This window comes from Pteronotus mesoamericanus, unplaced genomic scaffold (genome assembly GCF_021234165.1).
Source record: "Pteronotus mesoamericanus isolate MK-2021 breed Mesoamerican mustached bat unplaced genomic scaffold, CSHL_Meso_final contig_33, whole genome shotgun sequence".
Classification (NCBI taxonomy): domain Eukaryota; kingdom Metazoa; phylum Chordata; class Mammalia; order Chiroptera; family Mormoopidae; genus Pteronotus; species Pteronotus mesoamericanus.
In genome coordinates this window covers 3,063,891-3,084,879 of record NW_026555135.1, presented here as the reverse complement: position 1 = coordinate 3,084,879, position 20,989 = coordinate 3,063,891, and the positions used below count along the sequence as shown (strand labels likewise).

General features: G+C 55.0%; 1 protein-coding gene across 1 annotated transcript in view; it reads left to right on the top strand.

Moving 5' to 3' along the window:
- Positions 1-20,989, top strand: part of GDPD5 (glycerophosphodiester phosphodiesterase domain containing 5) — an 85,039-nt gene that overhangs the window by 36,572 nt on the left and 27,478 nt on the right. Inside the window, exon 2 of the mRNA XM_054576284.1 lies at positions 7,879-8,055. Coding sequence (XP_054432259.1) covers positions 7,939-8,055 — 117 coding nt within the window. The 5' untranslated portion in view covers positions 7,879-7,938. The remainder of the gene's footprint in view (positions 1-7,878; positions 8,056-20,989) is intronic.

Genomic DNA, 20,989 nt, shown 5'->3' with positions numbered 1-20,989 from the left:
CAGGGAGTGCTTCCTACAGGAGGGGCAAGAGAACTTGAGAACCAGTGACTGGGGTGCAGCGAGCCTGCACATGCCCAGTGATGGCCTCAGCCTTGGCCTGCTCCCCCAGGGAGGGCAATCAGAGGTCTCTGGGGGACAGAGTGTTGTGTAAACAGGAGGCTCTGGCACCTCCCTGGAAAGAGATTAATAATGACCCTAATTACAGCATGATTGATTCTTTGCAGGCTCCTGCTGAGCCCCAGCCTCAGCCACTGAGCAACTCTAATGATGCGTGTGACAAAGGGGCGGGGTGCTTGGCCCACCTTGTCTTTTCACCTCCCAGGCCTCCCTGGCAGTCCCTCCTCTCCCAGCCTCTGCCCCACTGGCAGCTGCCTCAGCGACAGACTTCCTTCCCGTCCTGCATCTGCTCACCTTCCCTGTCAATTTCATTCGAATGTAAGGCTTTCTCCGAGGCTCAGAGACGTGGAGTGACATGCCCAGGGCCATAGGGCGGGGGTGGCAGCCCAGATCTCCAAATTCAAGCCATCCGGTGACGCCTGCACAACAAGAAATGCACCAGCCCTGGGAGCATTCATCAAATGCTAAGCACCGAAGGCTGTTGAGGCTGGTGGGGAGGGGCCTGGGATTGCTCGGTCCCACATTTCTCTGGGCTTTTCAAGTCTTGGAAAATGGGAAGTCCCAGAATTAGCCTTGTCCCCCCACCTCCAGCCCCAGTGCCTGGGATTTGCCTTGTTGTTTTGGGTTTAGTTGTTAGTTGGGGAAAACAGCCCAGCCAGTGAGCTGCTTGGGGGCTGCTCTGCTGCCCCTGAACCCCCAGAGGGCAGGAGGGATCCTGTTGGCAGCACACCCCTCCCCCACCAAACTGAATGCCACCACCAGGCTTTGCCTTGCTGTTCCTTCACCCAGAGGCTCCCTCTCCTCCCCTGTGCTGCAGACCTCCCTTATTTCCGAATCCTGCTTAGGTGTGGCCCTCTCCGGGAAGCCACTGTGCAGGGATCAGTGCCCGGACCCAAGGTAGCACAGGAGCTGTGGGTCCCCGAGACCCTGATGTCAGCAGGGAGGGTCTCTGAGAGGAGAGGCCCCCTGAGCTGAGATGAGGGGGAGTTTGCCGGCCTTAAGGATGGGCAGAGGGTTCCGGAGCTAAGGTGGCCCCACAGGCACACCTGCACTGGGAGCAGGGGATGGGCAGGGCCATGAGGAAGAACTACAGGGAAGCCCTGGCCTCGCTCCAAGGCCATGTTCCTTGAACACGGTGGGGAGGAATCACTGTGGCCTTTTACACCTTGAGTTTTACGCTAAGTCAAGTTTTGGGGTCATCACTGTGAATTATCCAGGCTGTGACTCCCTGTACCTTGGTCCCTGTCAAAGATGGTGAAGGCCCCTGGACAGGGGCAGCTGCAGAATGTAACAGGCCTTCCTGTACCTTTCACCCTCATTGTGACTGTTTCAGTCAGTGGCAGGCTCAGGGCCCCCAGCTGTTAGTCCTCGGAATGGAGGGGCTCTTCCCCTCAGGCTGGGCGAGGGCTGTGCAATTCTCCTTCCTTCCCTCCCGGAGCTGTCCCGTCTTTGCTTTTCTCCTGGGAATAAGCACAGAGCAGATGGTTAATGGATTTTAGAAGGTGAGTGCCCAAAAGGCCCTTGGAGGTCATCTAATGGTGTTCAAACTCTCCCACGACACAGAAGGAAAAGCCAGGGCCAGAGGCTTGTAGAAGTCGTGCCGCCTGCTGGTGGCTGAGCTCAGCCTCAGCCTGTCAGCCCGGGGCAGGGCTAGGGTGGAGGCCCCAGTAGGGGCAGCCATGGCCAAGGAGCAGAGGAGTGGTTTACCCCTCTGCACATGTGCTTTGCCTCCATCCCCAGGGCCCTGCAAGCTGCTGCGGGTCAGGTCCCCCCTGACCCCGCCCTGTGCCTGCCATGCTGGTGGAGGGGTTTCCCTCTCCTCCCCTGGCTTCTTGGCCCTACTCTGTGCTCCTGCTCCCTTGGTGCCAACCAAAATATTGAGCTTGGCCCTTTGAGGTGCAATTTGCAGTGACACAAATGCAGTGGTTGGCATGGACATGGAAGGTGGCAGAAACATGGGCAGACGCTCCGTCTGGAGCTGGTGCCATGGAAAGTCTGGGCTTTAGAGTCGACAGCCCTGGATTCAAATCCTTCTGTCCCGATTAACTGTTTGGCCTTGGGCGAATGACTTAATATCTTGGATATGCTTATCTATCAGTCGATCAATATAGATATCGAAATTAAATACATATATATTCAATTAATAGGCTTTTTTTAAAAAGAATAGTTTTAGGTTTACAGAAAACTGATCAGGAAGTACAGAGTTTTCCATGCCCTCTGTTGCACACCACAGAGCTTCTCGTATTATTAACATTTTACCTTGGGGTGGTACATTTTTTACAACTGATGGGCCAACATTGCTACAATGTTATTAACTAAATCCCATAGTTTGCACTAGGGTTCACTCCTTGTGTTGTGTATTCTATGGGGTTTGATCAATGTATAATGACATGGGTCCATCACAACAGTATCAGAGAGAATAGTTTCATTGTCCTAAAAATCCCCTGTGCTCCTGTGCCCAATCCCTGGCATCCATTGATCTTTTTAATGCTTCTACAGTTTTGCCTTTTGCATAATGTCATGTAGTTTAACCATACAGTATGTAGCCTTTTCAGATTGGCTCCTGTCACTCAGTATCATACTTTTAAAGTTGCCTCATGTCTTTTCGTGGCTTAGTAGTGCATTTCTTTTTATCATTGAGTAATATTCCATTTTGGGGATGGACCATGGTTTGTTCATCCATTCACCTGGGGCCCATGTTTTTAATCTGTAACAGAAGCCCGTTGAGCTGTACTTGGAAGGCTGTGACTTAAGGAGGTGACACAGGCGCAGTGCCCGGCACGGGCCCCGCAAGCCCCACACCACCTTCTGTAGCTACGTTCTTTTGCTTAGCATGCTCTTTTCGTGATTCTTTCATGTTGTAGCATGGATCAGTGTTTTATTCCTTTTTATTGCAAGCTGGGTTCTTTTATTTGTTATTCCATCTAGTTCCCATTTCTCAGATGAGTTAAGTAAACTCAGAGAGAGCTAGTGACTTGTCTGAAGTCACACAGCAAGTCAGTTGAAGGAGACTAGGCTAGAGCCTGCGCACTGACACCTGGCCTGAGAGTCTATCTGATCTCAGGGAAGAGAGTGGGTGGGGGGCCAGAGGAAGCAGGACCTGGGGGCAGCGAGGGCCTGGCAGCTGGGGGTCCTGGGAGGGAGGGGGAGTTGGAAAGTGGGCCGGGTGCCTTCCCAGGACATCAGCATGGGAGCAGATCCTGCAGCTTCGCAACAGGCCCTCACTGCATCTCAGGCCTGGGCTCCGGGAAGACCCTTCCCTGTGCAAAGAGGAGTGCCAGGTGGGGGCCATAAATTCAGACAGAAAGTGGGACTTTGGGCTGAGGGGGGCCCTTGAACATCAGGCTCAGAGGTAGGGGCTCCCTCCGGTCTCAAAGCTGGCAGGGGATTTATTGAGAACTTGGCTGATACCCTGAAAGGTGACTTGGAGAAATCAGTTGATCCTAAGTAGTAATGCCATCGCCCTGCCAGCGTGATGGGGGAGGGGAGAGAGTCTGGTCTCTGGGACCTTGTCCAAATGCCCAGTGTATGAGCAGCACATCTCTGATAGAACTTCCAGGCCTCCCCAGATGTATCATCCGGAAAGCTCCAGTGCCTCACCCTCTTGCTGCTCTGTGCTGGCCACTGGGGATGTAGGAATAACGCAGGCCACCCCATGGCGGGGTATGGACACATCCACACTACTCGCACAGGACGCCCAGAAGGATTAGAGATGCCCAGGGCTACGGGAGGCTGAGGGGTGCTCTAACTGAACCTGGGGCTCAGGGGCGGCTCCCTGGAGGAGGTAGCATCTGAGCTGAGATTCGAAGGGTCAGGGCGTGTTGACCAGGTGAAGGGACAGCAAGTTCTGGAGTGGTGAGGATGGAGGAGCTGGAGAGGCCAGACCCTGGTCATGTGCCCGTTAAACAGCGTGCGCTGGCTGCAGAACAGCGCTTGGATTGGTGGGCAGTGTCCTGCCCCCCGAGGACAGCAGCCAACAGAGTGGTGAGAAGAGGGCTTTGAGGGATATGAGAAGTAGGTTGGGGTGGCAAGGAGGTCAGTGAGGCGGTACTGGGTCTGCAGGACCTGGGTGTCATCCCCCAAGGCAGCCGGGAGCCTGCAATCTCCATGGAGAGGCAGAGATTGGGTGGCCCTGGCTGCACCTGGTTACTGAAGCCCTGGGAGTGGACAAGATGGCCCAGGAAAGTATGAAAAGAAGAGACAAGAGGCTTGCCTCCCAAAGATGCCCCCAAACTTATGAATAGTGTGAAAATTTACCTCCAGAGAGGCAGTTCCAAGAGCGAAAATCAGCTGAGTGCTGGGCTGAGGCCCGGTGCAGGCAGTTCTACTTCCCTTTTTCCCAGATCTGAAATAGAATTTCCATTCCTAGGGATTGTGTCGCTCAGCTGTGGGGGTGGGTGAGCGGGGAAGGGCAGAGGACACATGGGAACAAGTCCCAGGGTGGGGAGTCCTGGGAAAGGGGTGCGAGGGCAGGGAAACCTGGGTGGGGGCTTCTGCTTACCGGAGGCCAACCTGTAGTACCTCCATCGCGCAGCCGTGTGCCCTCCTGGCACCCTCACAATCTGGCCTCCTCTAGAAGCCTAGGCAAAGGCTTTATCCCATTTTACAGATTCCGAAAGCAAGGTTCAGGGAAGAGCCCTGAGAGGCCTCCGCACAGAGCAAGTCAGGGCTGACACAGGATGAATCCAGGCCTCTTTCTATTTATCAGCTGCTTCCACCCTTCCTGGGGAGGTGGGGGTGGATGTGGTGGTCGACCTGACAGTAGAAGCCCTAATCTAGGGATGCATAGGGTGAGATCTGGGTGAAGAAAGCTGGGAGCTTCTCCCCACGGCTCCCCAGGCCTCCCAACCCCATTGGAGCTAAGCCGAGCCCAACAGCATCCCCATCCCTCACTGTCCCCCAAGCCCTGCGCTTGGCTTGACTCAGAGATTCCCCGCAGCTGCACCATATTCCACGTGGCTCCCTAGGGAACTGCAGGCACAGAGGCTGCAGCAGACAATTCCCAGCAATTAGGAGACACTGGGTCAGTCGATATTCTCAGCAAGCCCCTAATGCGTCTCTCTCCTCAGACTGGGGGCTGTAATCCCTGTGCTGAGGTTAGCATTGGGTGGGAGTGGCGGGGGCGGGGGTAGGCAGAGGCCCCGAATGAGGCCCAGAGAGAGAGCAGTGGGTGGGCCTGAAGCCCCATTTGCCCCTATGGTGCCACCCCTGGGCACTTAGAAGGAGGCATCTTAGGAGCTCATCTCGCTTGCCTCTGCCCAGTGCTGCCTTTGGGAAGCGTGCCCTGACCCTCTCCACCCTGTGCTAAGTGCCCACGGCCTCCCTTTACTCTCTCCACCGAACACGGAAGTTATGAGCCATTCGAGCCCAGTGGCTGCAGGGGACAGCAACCTTTCCCTCTAAAGGGGCAGGAAGCATTTTAGGCTTTGTGGACCATGTGGGTTCTGTCCCAAATACTCAACTCTGCAGTTGCCGTTAAAGCTGCCATAGACGATGCATAAACGGATGACGTGCCTGTGTCTCTGTGAAACTTTATTTATGGACCCACTGAAATTTGACTCTCATATAATTTTCATGTGTCACAAATGTGTTCTTGTTTTGATTTTTCCCCATTCTTAGCTTGTGGGCTGTACAAGAATAGGTGGCCGGCCGGATATGGCCCATGAGTTAGCATTTGCCAACTCCTGGGTTAAAGCAAGGCCGCTGGAGCCAGACTGCCTGGCTGTGCTGGGCCACCTACAGCGAATGGCTAAGCCTTTCTATGCTTCAGATTCCTCGCCTGTAAAATGGGGGTGGTAGCGATAATACTTAGGGCGTGTAAAACGGTGCTGCCACTTCAGGAGACAGCTTTTGGCAGTTCTTCAAAAGGTTAAACTATATGACCCAGCCATTCCATTCCAAAGTATGGACCCAAGAGTAGTGAAAACATGTTCACACAGAAACTTGTTCACAGCACTGTTACTGATAACAACCAAAAAAAGGTAACAACCCAAATGCCCATCAACTGGTGTATGGGTAAAAGGTGTATCTATACAACTGAATAATATTCAGCTCTAAAAGAGAATGTAGGGCTGGTTTATATTACAAGATGGATGGACCTTGAAAACATTGTGTTAAGTAAAAGAAGCTAGTCACAAAAGACCATATATTGTATGATTCCTTTTATATGAAAGGTCCAGGCTAGACCCGCAAATAGAGACAGAAAGTAGAGCAGTGGCTGTCGGGGCTTGGGCGGGAATGGGGTCGGCAGCGGGTGGCGGTGACTGCCAGCGAGTAGGGAGCTTTTCGTGGGCTGATGAAAATGCTTTGGGATTAGGAAATGGTGATGTGTGCACTACTCAGTGACTATCTTAAAAAATGAATATGCTAAATAATGAATTGTACACTTTAAAGGGGTGAATTTTGTGGTGCGTGAATTATATCTCCATAAAAAAAATGATACTACTTACCCCACAGACTGTTGTTAGTGTCAGTGTACGGACGGCACTTGGAATGGCGCCTAGAGCGTAGTGAGGGCCTGCTCCTGCCCCTCACTGGTCCTGGAGGGCCCTGCGGGGGTCACTGTGTCTGTCCTGCTCACATTGTCTCCAGAGCCTAGAACAGGGTCTGGTACAGAACAAGTGGCTTCAAATTCTGGAGACCCATAGACCAGGAGCTGAGTCCTGACTCCTTGGGTAAATCATTTTGCTGCTCTGAGCCCCAGGCTCCTCATCTGTAAAATGGGACAATAGTAATAGTGGTGTTGAGGATCAGATGATGCCTGACATCAGGGTGCGTGAGGTGCCCAAGCCAATGGCCACTGGCCAAACGTGTCCAATTCTGAGCCCCAGCAGGTATCTCCAGGGCCCCAAGCAGGGCTGAGGCCATTGCTTCTGGTGGCAGCAACTCAACCCACAAGACACTGCCCATTGTTCTACCAACCTCCCATGGCCCCACCGGGCCGGGTCTCCCTGAGCCTGAAGGAATGAACACTGCGGCACCAGAGCAGATTCCCGGATTGCCCGCACCCAGCCCTGTGTCCAAGGCCGGGCACTGCGCTTTTCGCTCTCTGAACCTCCGTTTGTTCAATTGTCAAATGCATTTAGGACACTGTAGCTGCCCCCTCTTGATAGTGAGATGGAACAACGGTTATAAAGTGTCCTCACAGTGCCTGGAGTATTTTAAGTGCTCTGTACATGGCAGCTTTTATGAGAATTTATTTTAACATATTTATTTGGGAAGTTCTGTGTGCTAGACACTGTGCTAGGTACTGGGGATACAGCAGAGAATCAGAGACAAAATCCTTGCCTATATGAAACTGACATCATAGTGGGATGGGCAGACAAGAAACAAAATAAGTAAAGTATGTTTGAGAACATCATGGAGAAAATAAAGCAGAGAATGGCTGAGAGAGGGTGGGAGGGAGCTGCAGTTTTGTGAGAGGTCTGGTTGAGACAGACATTTGAGCAAAGACCTGAGGAGAGGAGGGGAAGGAGGGAACCATGCGGGGTTTTTAGGGGAGAGCCTCCCACACAGAGAAAGAAGCAGCAGTGTGGCGGGAAGGGTGGCTCGGGGGAAGGTGGGGCGAGGGTAGGGATGAGATCGGGGAACCGCCCTGGGGAATCTGGGGGGTGGGCCTCTGACTCCAAGTGGGCCTGGGACCCCCTGTAGGGGTTTGTGCAGAGGCCGACCTGCCCTGGCCTAGGCTGTAGAGACTTTTGCTGTGTCTCGGGCTGACTCCCACCCTTCCCCTGCCTCACAGCCCTGTGCTTTCTCCCGCAGGACCAGCCTGGGGCCCCCATGGGCTCCTGAGGGCCGGGCACCAGGGCCGTGGGCACGAGCATGGTAAGACACCAGCCCCTGCAGTACTATGAGCCCCAGCTCTGCCTCTCCTGCCTCACGGGCATCTACGGCTGCCGCTGGAAACGCTACCAGCGCTCCCACGATGACACCACACCGGTGAGCCACCCTGGGACCTAGTGACAAGGACCCAGGGGCACCAGAGTCTTGGGGGGGGGGTGCCAACTCTGTCACTCTGCTATGTGGCTTTGGGCTGGTCAGTGCCCTTTCTGGGTTTCAGTTTTCCTTCTATAAAATGGGCCCATGGTAATTCTTGAATCTGCCTGACCAGACGGGTAAGGCCCTTCTGTCGTGGGTGTAGCCAGATGTTAACACCCCTCTGACATGGGGGCTGGGCCGCCCCGGGGCCTGGGCAGGGAGGGGTGCTGGGGGGGGGGGGGAAGGAGTGATCACCCCAAGGTGAACAGAAGTTCTCAGCTTCCAGGCAGATCTGGATGGGCAGGTGTGCAGGTGGGGCGGCTGGAGGGCAGGCTGAGGAGGTGGGCCAGGCCATCTGGAGCCTGGGAGCTGGCAGGGCTATGGCCTGGCACCAGGGCCCTGTCACCTGAGCCACAGGCCCGCCAGAGCTGGCAACAGGTGCCCAGTCAGATAAAGAAAGCCGCCTTCAGTATCAGCTCCCCAGGCCAGACTCCGAGTGGCACTTCATCCCTGGGCACTGTCAGCCGCTGAATCTAGTTTCTTTTCCAAAGGAACCCAATTCCTTTAAGAGGGAATGGAGAAAGAAAGATAAACTGTGTTTATCTAAAAGCTTTGCTGCTTGAAAAACAACTTTCCTCTTCCCTTCTCATCTGAACAAAGAAGCCAGCCTCCAAATGCAGCTTGCCCCAAAGCAGGCAGAGTGGCCAAGGGAAGGGATGGCTTCTAAGGTCAGAGGGCAGGCGTCACAGGGCTGTCTGGATGGGGAGGTTGGGGAAGCTTGTCCCCTTTTTGATCTCCTTCTCTGCCTGTGATAGTGAGGGACAGAGTGCTGGACTAAGCAGGAGCCTAGGCACCTGGCCTGATTCCTTGCCATGTTCCCGCTCCCAGAACTGAGGAGGCCACATGCCAAACTTAGGTAAGGGAGAGGAAGGAGCCGGTCCAAGGCCACAGAGCAGGTCCCTGCACGGCTGGGACGGCAGCCCTGGTCCCTCTGCCCCAGGCCCTGTCTGGGACAGCCTTTCCATCTTATGTGGGCACAGGGTCTCCCCCACAGTAGTATAGCCTGTGATTCCGGAGTCAGGCGGACCTCAAGATCAAAATTGTGCCACTTCTAGTTGTACTGTTGACATAAGAAACGTCCAAACCTGTAGAGAATTTTAATATGATTTTAATTGAGCCAATCTGATGACAATGCTGGGAAGCGAGGTCTCAAGTGCTCTGGAGAATGACAGTTTTGCAGTTCCTTTTATGTGTTTGGATTCAGGAGGAAAGACTACATGAAAGTGGGAGAAAGCAAGGTGGGGCGTGACTGCAGGATAGTCAACAAGATTATGTGCCCCCTCAAGGTTAGTTCTGCATCCCAGGCATCTGAAAAAGAGGTGCTGCAAAAGTGTCAGCAGAGCTGCACAGAAACGATGGACAGGGCTTGTTTAAGACAACCTTCAGTTATAGGCCTGGGGTGTGACTACTCACCGTGTCCTGCCCAGATAGGAATTTATGATCAGATCGCCCTGTGAGGTTACTTTCAGTTAGATTTATCACAATGCCCCTTTTCTGTCCACAGTATGTACTTGACTTTGAGCTTTCTCACCTGTGAAATAGCACACGTGCCTCTCAAGGAGCTGCTGGGTGGATGGCATGCAATAACGACATGAAGCGACCAGCACAGTGCTAGCTATGACTAGTCACTAAGACCAGTCATTCCTGAGTCACATGCCTCGGCCTCTCCATCTCTGAAGCGGAAGGGGGGCTGGGTAAAGACTTTGGAATTCCTTGGCCGTTTTGCTTTGCTCTGAGCTCCATTCTCTGCAGAGACTGGGGCCAGGCAGCAGGGCCTCCCTGTGTCAGGAGCGGCAGGCAGCAGGGCAGCAGTCAGCCTGCACCCCGTGCGTCTTGCACCCTCCACTGTGCTGAGCACTGACGCACACCTGTGAGCCGGGTGTCATGGCCAACATTCTACAGTGGGAAACAGAATCTGGTTGTCTGTGATGGGGACCAGGTCACACCGCCAGTAAAGCATAGCACCCAGATCTGGTCCCAGGCAGTGTAGGTCCAAAAGCTCTTGGTGAGGTACGGAAACAGCTGAAGCTAAGGAAGGGGGAGAAGAACGGCTGAGCTTCCAAGGCAGAAGCCCCTTGGCTGTTGGAGTAGACCCTGGAGGAAGGTGTATCTCCCAGGACACTCACAGCTTCGGTGGGCCCAGGGCCTGCCAGTCACCAGCTGTGGAGCCAGGAAGTGATGGGTCCTGGCTGTGGCCAGCACAGGGCCCGGAGTGGAGGAAGTGGTGGGCTGAGGCTGGTTTTGAACTGACTGGGAGCCCGCGCGGGCACAGGCTCTGCAAATGCTAAGGTCTGGGTCCCAGGTAGGGGGTAAAAGCAGGAAGGACCTCAGGAAGTCACAAGCTGGCTTTGCTGGGAGAGGGGACCGGGTTTTGCAGCAGCTCTAGGGGGTGGCCTCTGCAGAGAGGGCTGGGCTCACCTCAGGTGACCCTGAGACTCCCAGCGAAAGATGAGCATCCTCCGCCTTCCCTGTCACTCACTCCCCGCCTGCTTCCCCTCCCACTTCCTGGGCTCCAGCCTCAGCATGCTCACCCTTTTTCGCACTCTCTCTCCTCTCTTTTTTCTCTCCCTCTCCCTCGGAGACAGCTGGGTGAGGATGGTGATAGGGTGCTGGGCTCTCTGGCCTGACACAGTGAAGGGAACAGCCATCTGGTGTCTCAGAGTCAGGGCTGGTGCAAAGAAGGTGCTCCATACATTTTGCTGAACAAATTGAGGCCCCCCAGTGAGCTCTGGGAGCAGTTAGGTGGGGAACGGAGAGCCGCTAGGGCTGGGGTGGAGGAGGGGCCTCGGCAGAGGGTGGGGTCCAACTTGGGGCCTGTGCCTCTCCTCATCCCGCCTTCCTGTCCTCCTTTAGGGACCCCCTGCACTGCCCCTGCCCAGGCACTGCCTCCCCTCAGGTCCTCTTGTGGAGCACCCCCTGCGTCTCTCAACTCAGAGAAGCCTGGGGTCAAGTTCTTCTGTGAAGCTGGCCCCTCTGGGCCCCTTCTGTGAAGTGAGGTGACAGAGGGGTGGTGAGTCACAGAAGCAGTTCCCTCCCAGCAGGCTGGGAGATGACGTGTGAGAGTAGCGGTTAACATTTATTGAGTACCTGTTGTATTCAGGGAGCATATGGCTTACATGCATTGCCCTGTTAGCTGAGGTAACACACCTGTGGGCATGTTTCATTGTTATGCCCCTTCATGGAGAGAGAATTCAAGGCTGAAGCCCTGTCACACCTGGAGTCCGGGACAGATCTGTGCCTCAGAAAGAGGGAGGCCAGCAGAGGAGTCATGTGTTTTGAGCCTGAGTGTTTTTGTCAGGAGGGCTTGCAAGACAGAGAAGAAAGGAAAGGCGGGGAGGACTTGGGAAGTTGTCTGATGGAGGAGAAAGCAGTGGACAAGAAGCGTTTGGGACAAGAGGGGGAGTGTCCCAGGGCACACTAGGGGCGCTCTGTGTCTCCCGGGCTGGGACCTGGCCCTGCAGCCCTGGGGAGGGTCCTGGGGAGGGCGGAGGACGGAGGGCAGGCAGAGACCTTGAGAAGGTGCCCCTCCTCGCCATCTGTCCGAGCTGGCCTCCTTCCTTCCTGCCTCAAGCCTTTGCTCACTCTGTCCCCTTCCCCCAGGACCCACACTTGACACATAAGGAAACAGGGAACTGAGGACTGGAGAGGTGAAATGACCTGTTCTTCTGCCCTCAGCCCAGGGAGTGGAGGAGTCTGGCAGGAGGAGGCCGGCTCCCTCGACATCTAGGAAGGGGAAGCAACGCTTTTTATAACCGGGGGTAATTAATTGGTTGTTGTGTGTGACTCATTACTCTCGTGCTGCCAATTAAGGCCTTGGTAGGACAGAAGGCAGTCCTCAGGCCGGCCCCTCAGACCCCCTGAAGGCTGTGCTGCTGTGGGAGGCAGCGCAGTGCCAAAACCAGCTTTTCTGTAGCAAGAGGGATATAGGTCAGTTGCCTGGAAGAACTTCCCAGCCCAGCACACTGAAGGAGATAGGGCCGGTCAATTCTCATGCACGGCAAGAATGAGCTTGCCTTTAAAAGGCTGTTTTGAGCTTGTTTGACCCCTTCCATGTTACGAATGGAGCTCCAGGAAGAGTAAGTGCTTTATGCGAGCCGAGATGTTGAAGGCACAACCTGCGTTGCCCCTGTGGGCGCCCTCTCCCCAGTTCCACACCAGCCTTGTCTAGGAGGCACTGGTTACTTAGTCAATCAGCAAGCCTTTCATGATCCCTGCTGTTGGCCCAGAGGTCACAGGTATATCAGACCTGGTCCCCCTTCCTTGAAGGGCTCCTAGGCAGGCAGGGGAGCAGACAAACAAGAGCTGACACACCCAGACCACCAGGTGATCACTGCTGAGGCCAGGACACCCCGGCAGGGAAGCTGCCGCAGCTGCTGTCGGAGAGAGTTAACACCCTCATGCCAGAGGGGGAAAGTGCTCCGGGCAGGGAGCTGTGCGTGCAGGGTCCTGTGCTTGGGAACTGAAAGCAGCTGAGCCCCAGCGAGGCTCCGGGCTTTGGGTGAGGAGGGGAGGGTGCTCTTCAACAGACTGGCTGTGGAAGAGGTTGAGAGTCTCTCATGGTGCTTCCTGTCACCCTGTGATTTCCAGCCTGGTTGGATGCGGCCACCCTGCCGTGCCCAGGGGTAAGTGACAGGGAGAGTGGCCTCAGTGGAGTTCAGGAATAGTGCAGTGGGGGTGGGTGGAACACAGACAAAATAAAACTCTGCTCCCCCGATTGCCTACCTCCCAGGATGGGAGCAGTAAGATACCCGCTGTGGGGAAATCCACCAGCACCGCCCCCCCACACACCCCCACGCGCCACTGCAGCCATCCCAGCATCACCTCGCCCTTTCACCGCACCCTGCGGTGGCGCAGGCCATCCGCTGCCTGGAATTCTCTTTGTCTCTGCCTCTCAAGGTTGGCTTATGGAAAATGTCAATTTCCCTGAGCCGTCCCCCCTTCCCCAACCAAAAATGAGTCAGATCTTCCCCTCTGGGCTCTCACAGCACCTCCGGCTTGGGCTGCCCATGTGGATTGCGACTTTCTGCGTCTCCAGCTAGATTCTGAGTGGTTTTTTAAAAATTTATTTTATTTATTGATTTTAGAGAGGGAGGAGAAGGGGAAGGGAAACATTTACTTGTCGTTCCACCCATTTATACATTCATTGGTTTCTTCTTGTATGTGCCATGACTGGGAATTGAACCTGCATTGGGATGACGCACCACCAACTGGGCTACCCGGCCAGGGATAGACTCTTAAGTGTTTTCAGGAAAGGGTCTGGCTCAGACAAGGACCTGGGCAAAGGCTGGAGGGATGACTAAGCCCTGCAATAAAGAGCGAGTGAGGAAGCCAGTGAGGGAATGCAGCGCACTGCCATCCTGCCAGTGGCTAGGCTAACCGTGTGGCGAGGCAGGACCCCCCTGAGCTCACGGGCGTGGGGGTGGTCTGCAGAGTGCAGTGGTATGCTGCGTCTCCCTGCCCCTGGCTGGGGCTGGGGCTGGCGCTGGCGCTGGCGGGGAAAGGTGCTCACGCAGCCTTGAGACCTCCCAGGCCACTATGGTTGGTCTCTGCCAGTGTGCAGGGTGATTCCAAGCTGGCGCCCCACCTCCCTGTTCTAGCAACACAGTGTGGACCTATGACAGGGATGGATGTGCAGCAGGGAAATGTGGGTCTCATTTGGGAATCAAGGTGGGCTCCCTGGATGAAGCAGCCTTTGGGTCAAGATGTAATTGTAGTCAACCAGAAGCACCTGGGTGGGCATTCCTGGCCAAGGGAACTGCATGCAATCTGAACTCTTCCCTGCCTCCTCCAGTGACCTAGTGTGTGACTTGAGGTGAGGCCAGACCTCTCTGGGCTTCAGCTTGCTTGTGGGTTAGATACAGATACAAATCCATGCCCCAGGGGTCCAGTTAGATAAGGGATACCAGTGTGCCTCCTGTCCTGTGCCAGAGAGACCACCGCTCCGACCCTGGGGAAACGTGTCCTGCCTACACACTTGCAAAGGGATGGCTGTTCCCTTCTTTGGGGCTTTGGGGAAAAGGCGCACAGCAGGTCAGAGAGGCACCCTCTATGTTTCAGTTTTACCACGTCTAAAACGGGGAAGATAAGACCTCATGTTATACCTTAAACCTTACAGGGCTGCTAAGAGGATAAGAAAATGGGAGATGATGATATTGTGCCCACGGGCGAGAGGATAGTCTGACAGAGCCCGGCTTGTGGCAGCACAGGGAGCTGAGGATTTATCTCCTCAATAAAGCCATGCTGTTTCTGGCCTTTCGGGGAAGCCCCACACCCTACCTAGCTCTTCCCTGCATGTGGCTGAGGATGCCTGGCGTGGCCATGCCCTGCTCCTGGGGCAGCGGCTAAGCCTTGCTCATGACACTGCTGACCACTTTGAGTGGCTGCTTAGCGAGTGCGGATGGGGCAGGATGATGATGGGGATCAGCAGGGGTTGCGGCCACCCCACCGCCCTGTGGCAGGGCCTTCTCAGGGGCTCCCAGATAATCCTTAAGGGCCCCCAGCTCTTCTGCTCGCGTCCCCTCCTGGATCAATGCAACCCACCAGATGGGAGGGAGAACCTGGGTGCTCCAGACTGGGCCTGGTTCCATTCTCCTGCTTACTGAGCGGCCCTGAGTGCCCCCCAGCAGGAGAAGGGCAGGCAGAGGCCTAATTGCCCTGCTTTCTGGAGCCCAGAAAAATAAATCCAGCCTCTTAGGCTGTCAGGAGCGGGCTGGGGGTGGGGATTCTAATCCCATTGCCTGCTAGGCCCTAATGCTGTCCTGTATCTCAACCCTCCCTAGGCCGCCCCTCCCCCAAATCTCCTGTGTCAGGGCCAGAATAATCCTGCCAGGGCCTGCCCATCTTCCCCTTCCAGGAGCACCCTGCACCCTTCCCAGCTGACATTTCCTAGGCTTCTTTTTTTCTTCTTCTGCACATCAGTCCCCCCATTTGTAACTTGGTCAGGGCGAAACAGGCTGGTGACTGAAGGAAGTTGGTGCCCAAATCTGGCCTGCAGGTGGGCAGACTGGATGGGGAGGCACCCCTCCATCTCTCTCTCGAGTGTGGTGCTGTGCGATGCTGAGGGCGTAGCTGGACTCGAACCTTAAAGCAGAGCCAGGACCACAAAGGTGGCTCGGGGGCCAGAGCCCAGCCACGTGGAAGGGGCCGTGCCAGGCAGAGCCAGCACACAGAAAGGGGGCTGCCTCAGGGCAGACCAGACAACCTAGAAACAGTCCCCACACGTCTGAGACTGTGCTGTGTGCTAAACGAACCTGGGAGTTATTGCAGATATCACAAATGGTATAGGGACAGCCGAAGCATCCGTTTGGTGGAAGTAAAATTAGATCCCTGCCTCTTACCTCAAACCAAAATAAATCCCAGATGGATTAAAATGTATTTTTGTTCTATTTAGGAAGCACACATTTGTTGAAAAAATTCAAACAATATGGGAAGATGTAAAGTAAAAAATTCTAGTCTTAATTCTTTAGCGATAAGGCTTTCAAACCTCTCTCCACACATGTGGACATCCATATGGAGCTGTAGATAGATGGGTATAGAGAGATGGGTTACAGCTTTCAGTATAAACAATGAAGCCAGGAACTTACCAGTGTAAAGTATAAGTTAGATATATAATCTTGGGCCACCTTCCTTAAACAGGATACCAAAGGCAAAACCTATAGAGGAAAAGAGATAGATTTGACTGCCTAAAAACTTAAATTTTTATCCAAAAAATTCAATAACAAAACTTAAGTCAAATGATAGAATAAAATATATACACTATATATGAAGGGTAATACTCTTGCATAGAGAAAGCTTTTATAAGCCCATGAGAAAAGAAGCCATTTCCCTCCAAACAAAGCCTGCCTGGCTCTGTGCTTTTGCACCTTCCACTCCCTCCCTCTGCCTGAATCAAGGCTCCCTAACTTTGGCATCCTAGAAAGCCCATTTCTCCAGCTTTGTTGTACGCTTCTCCTCCTCCTGGAAGCCCCCCACACCTTCCCCCCGCCCCCGGCAGTGTGCTCCGAAGCAGCCCGGTTTACCCTGTTCGCCATGCTCTCTCCTAGGACTGGCGTTGCCTGGTCGCCCGTTGCCTGTGTGAGTTGCTCAGCGTGGAGTCCAGGCCTGATTTGTATTCCAGTGCCTGCACAAGTGTGTAGAATGATTGGAAGAGAGTGGTGGCAAGGACATGGGAGAGATATGCTAGAATTTAGTTTGGTGTAGGGCGTGAGGTAGGGGTCTAGTTATACTTTTTTTTACCAAATAGATGTCCAACACCATTTGTTGGATTCCTTGTCATCTCTATACCCATTTACCCTGTACAAGTCCTTATTCGTGCTTATTTCCCTGCTCTGGGTCTCGGTTTTTTCATTTATTAATTGGACCTTAACGAGCAAGACAAGAGAAGACAAGGTGATGTCTGAAATCTTTTCTAAGTCTGAAATCGCAGGGGTCCTGACCTGGCACTGCCTGTGACTTGCTGGGTGCCCTCAGGCAAGGTCCTGCCTCCTAAGTCTGTCTCCTCAATCAGACAAGGAAAATGACATGCTGTGCTCCTTGTTGCTTTGGGACAGTTGGGACTTGGGGCAGCCAGGCCTGGGTGTGAATTGTGGCTCCACCATCATGTTTGCCCTTTGTGATTTTGGGCAAGTCACTTCCCCTCTCTGAGCCCTGGTTCTCTCCAGCTATTCTGCCTGCTTTGCAGAGCTTGGAGAGGATGAGATGAGATGGGCAAGTAGAGAGCCCTTAGGAGTCTGCCTCCACTCTCAGCTCTGTGAAGGACTCATATAGGGCTCTGTCCCCCAGAGCCAACGATGCAGAGCTATGAGACCAGATGGGGAAGCTGCCACGCCAGGGTCTTCTTCCTCTGTCTGTGTCAGCTCCCAGGCCTGCAGCCTGCAGAGCCCCACCTGACCTCTGCGTCCACTGACCGTGGCACCCACCCCGGGCTGGAGGTGGGCAATCTGCTGGCTACCCTCAGCAGCCAGAAATATTTGGTTTAGAGCAGGGGGCAGGGGAAGACTTGATCACTGACTTCACGTAATTAAAGGGCTGTCAGACACGAAATGATAATTACAGGAATGATCTTGGATTTGGCGACTTACAGCTTACATCTGTAATCTTGTTTGGGCCTGGCAGCCCTCCCGTGAGGTAGGGGTGATGTCATTCCCGTGAACAGAGGAAGCTGAGGTTTGATGTCCTGACTGATTGGCCCACAGCCACATGGCTAGTAAATAGAAGGACCGGCTCTTGATTATAGTCCCTAATGACCAGAAATACTGGTCGTTTGACCCCAGTATTTCTTGCCCTTTGGGGGACTTGTTCTGTATGCTACCAGAGAACCAGCCAGCTGCAGGCAGATTCAGCTGCATCAGCTGCATCTCAGGGAGGGATGGAGGGAAGGGAAATAACTCCAACTGCCCTCCGGTCACCAGACAATTGGCAGGTCCTGCCGGTCTGTGCAGCATGCCAACCCTACTGTCCCCATTTTACAGAGCAGGAAGCTGGGCACTCAGATAAGATAAACAAATGTCTTCTCCAAGGTCACACATTCAGTACATAGCTGGTCTGGAATTCAAACCCAGTGTTGTTGGGCCCCCAAATGCAGCCTGCCTCTATCTGGCTGGAGCCTTAGAAGGAAGAACTTTTGGTCCAGAGAGGTGACCAGGCAGCGTCCGGAGACAGCATACCCATCCCTGGAGCTGTGGGAGCAGAGACAGGGCACGCTTCTGCCCTGGACACCTTAAAGTCAGTCTCTGCTCGGGGCGACTGACAGGGGACAGGAGTCCAGCAAGGCCGCTTTGGCTTTGTGACTCTGTGGGTCTGACGTCTGTGACGGTGCCCAGGCCAGGGAGGTGGCTCCTGCTCAGGTGTGGCCCTGACACAGAGTTCTGGCCCCAGGTCCGGTCTGAGGATCCAGGGGAGGCCGGCAGCATCCTCGGCTGCAGGAGTGGTGTCTGTGTGCACCCTCGCCTGAGGTCGTGGTCTGGGGCGCCACAGCAGCAGCAGGTCCTGTGCCCGTGCTTCCTGTGCAGGGCCAGGGTTTGTGGCTTCAGCCACGCTCTGTGATTATGTGAGCCCTGCTGCTAATAAGCTCTTGCCACTGTTTTCCTCTGAATTCAGAATGCTCTGGGGTGGGCGGGACAGAGATGAAGACGTGACAATCAGCATGAGACAGCTAGGAGGGGCGGGGGTTTGGGGGAGTTGGCACCATGGTCCCCTGAGAGGATGGAGGGTCTCATCTTCCTGGAGGGTGGGGACAAGAATGGGAGGAGATGAGGCTGGGGGTGCCGGGCGGGATGCCTGTAGCCTCTGGGGTTGTGTCACAGCCGGGGCCCAGCCCTTCCCCAGCCGCTCTCAGCCTCCTCCTGGTGCCTGCTGCACCTGTCCGCTCAGGGACGGCCTGGCCTTCGTCCTGCTCCCAGGCAGCTGAGGCTCTGAAAGGAAGGAGGCTGGGTCACAGGAGCTCCCTCCCTTGGTTCCATGGAGCCCCCGAGCTCAGCCTAAGGGTGTGTCTGGGCTTGGATGATGGTCTTGCCTCTGAAGCCTCCTTGCATGACAGCTCCCTTCACACATTTATCTGCACCATATCTGAGTACTACCTTGTGCCCCACAGGATGTGGGCCCAGGGCACACAGAGACATATTAAACACCCCTGCCTTGAAGGAGTCCCCAGCCCTGTGAACTGATTCTTATTAAGCGCCCACTGTGTGCCACTTGACGTACATCACCTCATTTAACATCAGCCCTCCGGGGAAGGGGTTATTACTCCCATTTTAGAGTGAGAAAACTGAGACTCAGGGGCTGAATAAGTTGTCCAGGTGACAGAGCCAGGTTTGTCTGCCTCTCGAGCTCGGGCCATTTCCATCTCCATAATTCAGAATGTGGTTGAGGGTCAAATTGGTGGCCGCCAAGAGTCTGCGCAGAAGGGATGGGGGAAAGGAGGTCTTCAGAGGCAGGAGCAATGGGAGGGCTTCCCCAAGGAGAATGAGGTCGGGTGGGGCAGGGGAAGGGGCAGCAAAGAGAGGAGAGAGGAATCCCAGTGACTGAGCGGGGTTTGGGGTAGCCACCCTGGCCCTAGAGGGCAAGGGAGGGTGGTTTCGGGAGAGAGGTGCTGGGCTGGCTCCCGGGGAGCCTGCAGATGGCCGCCTCCTTCTAGGGTACCAGCTTCAATCCCACCGCTACTCCTCCCCCAATGGTGACCTTGGGTATGTTGCTCGACGTCTGAGTCACCTCCACTCATCCACATTGAGCCTTTGAGCAAATTAGCAAAAGCGTCCCTTCCCCTGAACTCTAGACTGGCATCTGCTGGAAAATTGTCATAACAAACACACACACTGATGGTAACCATGACATAAGAGCCACTCTTTAGTGTTGGAGTCCACAACTTGCTCAGCCTCCGTACGTGGTGCTGCTTCTGTGAGGTTCAGTGTCTTCATTTGCTCTTCGATGGGGATACAGACCCATAAATAAGTAACCCCCCGCCCCCAGCACTGCACAGGCTGAGAGGAGAGTGAGGCCCAGAGGATCCACCGTGCCACCTCTGGCTTCTTAGCCACCACGTCTCCTCATCCCCTCGGAGCAGGTTGGCAACGTGAGGAGCAGCTCAGGCCTCTCTGTAGGGTCCTGAGAAGGACAGTTAGTGCCATTTGGAGCCTCTTTGTCAGTGGAGCTGCTCCCCAACCCCCACTTCCTCCTACTAGTTCCCTGCCTTCCCCTCCCCCTTCTTCCAGCCCCTGCCATTCAGTTTTTTCCTCTGATTGTTCTTAGAATGACCCTCCCCACTGTGTTGGAGCCTCTTCACCCCCACCTCCAGGCTCCCGGTGGCCAAGGGGCATCTGGCTTCCGGCTCCCAGGACAGTTATCCCTAGGTGGCCCCAGCTCCAGCTCATGCCTAGCCCTGGGGTTCCTAGTTCCTGTTCCTTAGGCCCTGCTTCTACCCCTGCTGTGCCCCGGCTGCCTCTCCCACCTGTCAGCTCCAATCTTGTCGCCCTGGCCGGTTCCCAGGGGTGGGGCAGGGTCGGGCAGCCCCTGATTCCTACCCTGTCCTCCCAGCCCCACTCTCAGGATCTAGCCAAGTGAGGACAGTGACCCTTAATGTATAAGACCCCTGTCTGCCTTGGACCCTCCCAACACCTGTGGTCCTATCCCTGTCCCTGCAGCCAGCCCCCAGGTCCCACCACCTATCAACCTGTAGGCTGCTTGCCTGGGACAGAACCCACCATAGGCCACGGCTCAGCCCTCACCCAGGACCCTCTTAGAACCTTGTCTCCCAGTCAGAGGCCCAGTGGCCTTGTCCTGCTGCGGTAGAGTGATCTCTGGGCAGATGGCCAGTCACCACTGCCAGCTCGGGGTCCACAGAAGACGAAGGCTCCTCTGGGGGCAGGGGGTGGCATGGTAACCCCCGGTGAACTCTCTCCTGGGTGGACATGCTCATTCAGGGGTAGGAGAAAGGGTGCTTCCTTACCTTCTGTTTCATTATCACATCTTTTTTAAGTTCCCACCCACCCTGGAAATATGAGGACCACTTGGATTTTCAAGGCTCTGACAGTATAGCAAGGAGACCAACACATAGACGTTATAGAACTGCGGGGGGTGTGCTGGAGTGTGCGTGGGTGCAAGGGCAAGGGGACCGCTGAGGAGATGGGAGGCCCCCCACAGGGACAGGGAAGGCCTCCGGGAGGAGGAGGCTCTGCTCGTGGACTAGACGGCGGGGCGGTGGGGGGCATGGCTCGTGCAAAGGCAGGGGGCTTGAAAGAGCCTGTTTGAGGGACTGTGGGTGACCCGGTGTGTGGCGTGTGAAGGGCAGGTAGGGGCAGAGGTGGGGGCTGGGAATGCAGGCGAGCCCTCAGGCTGGAGC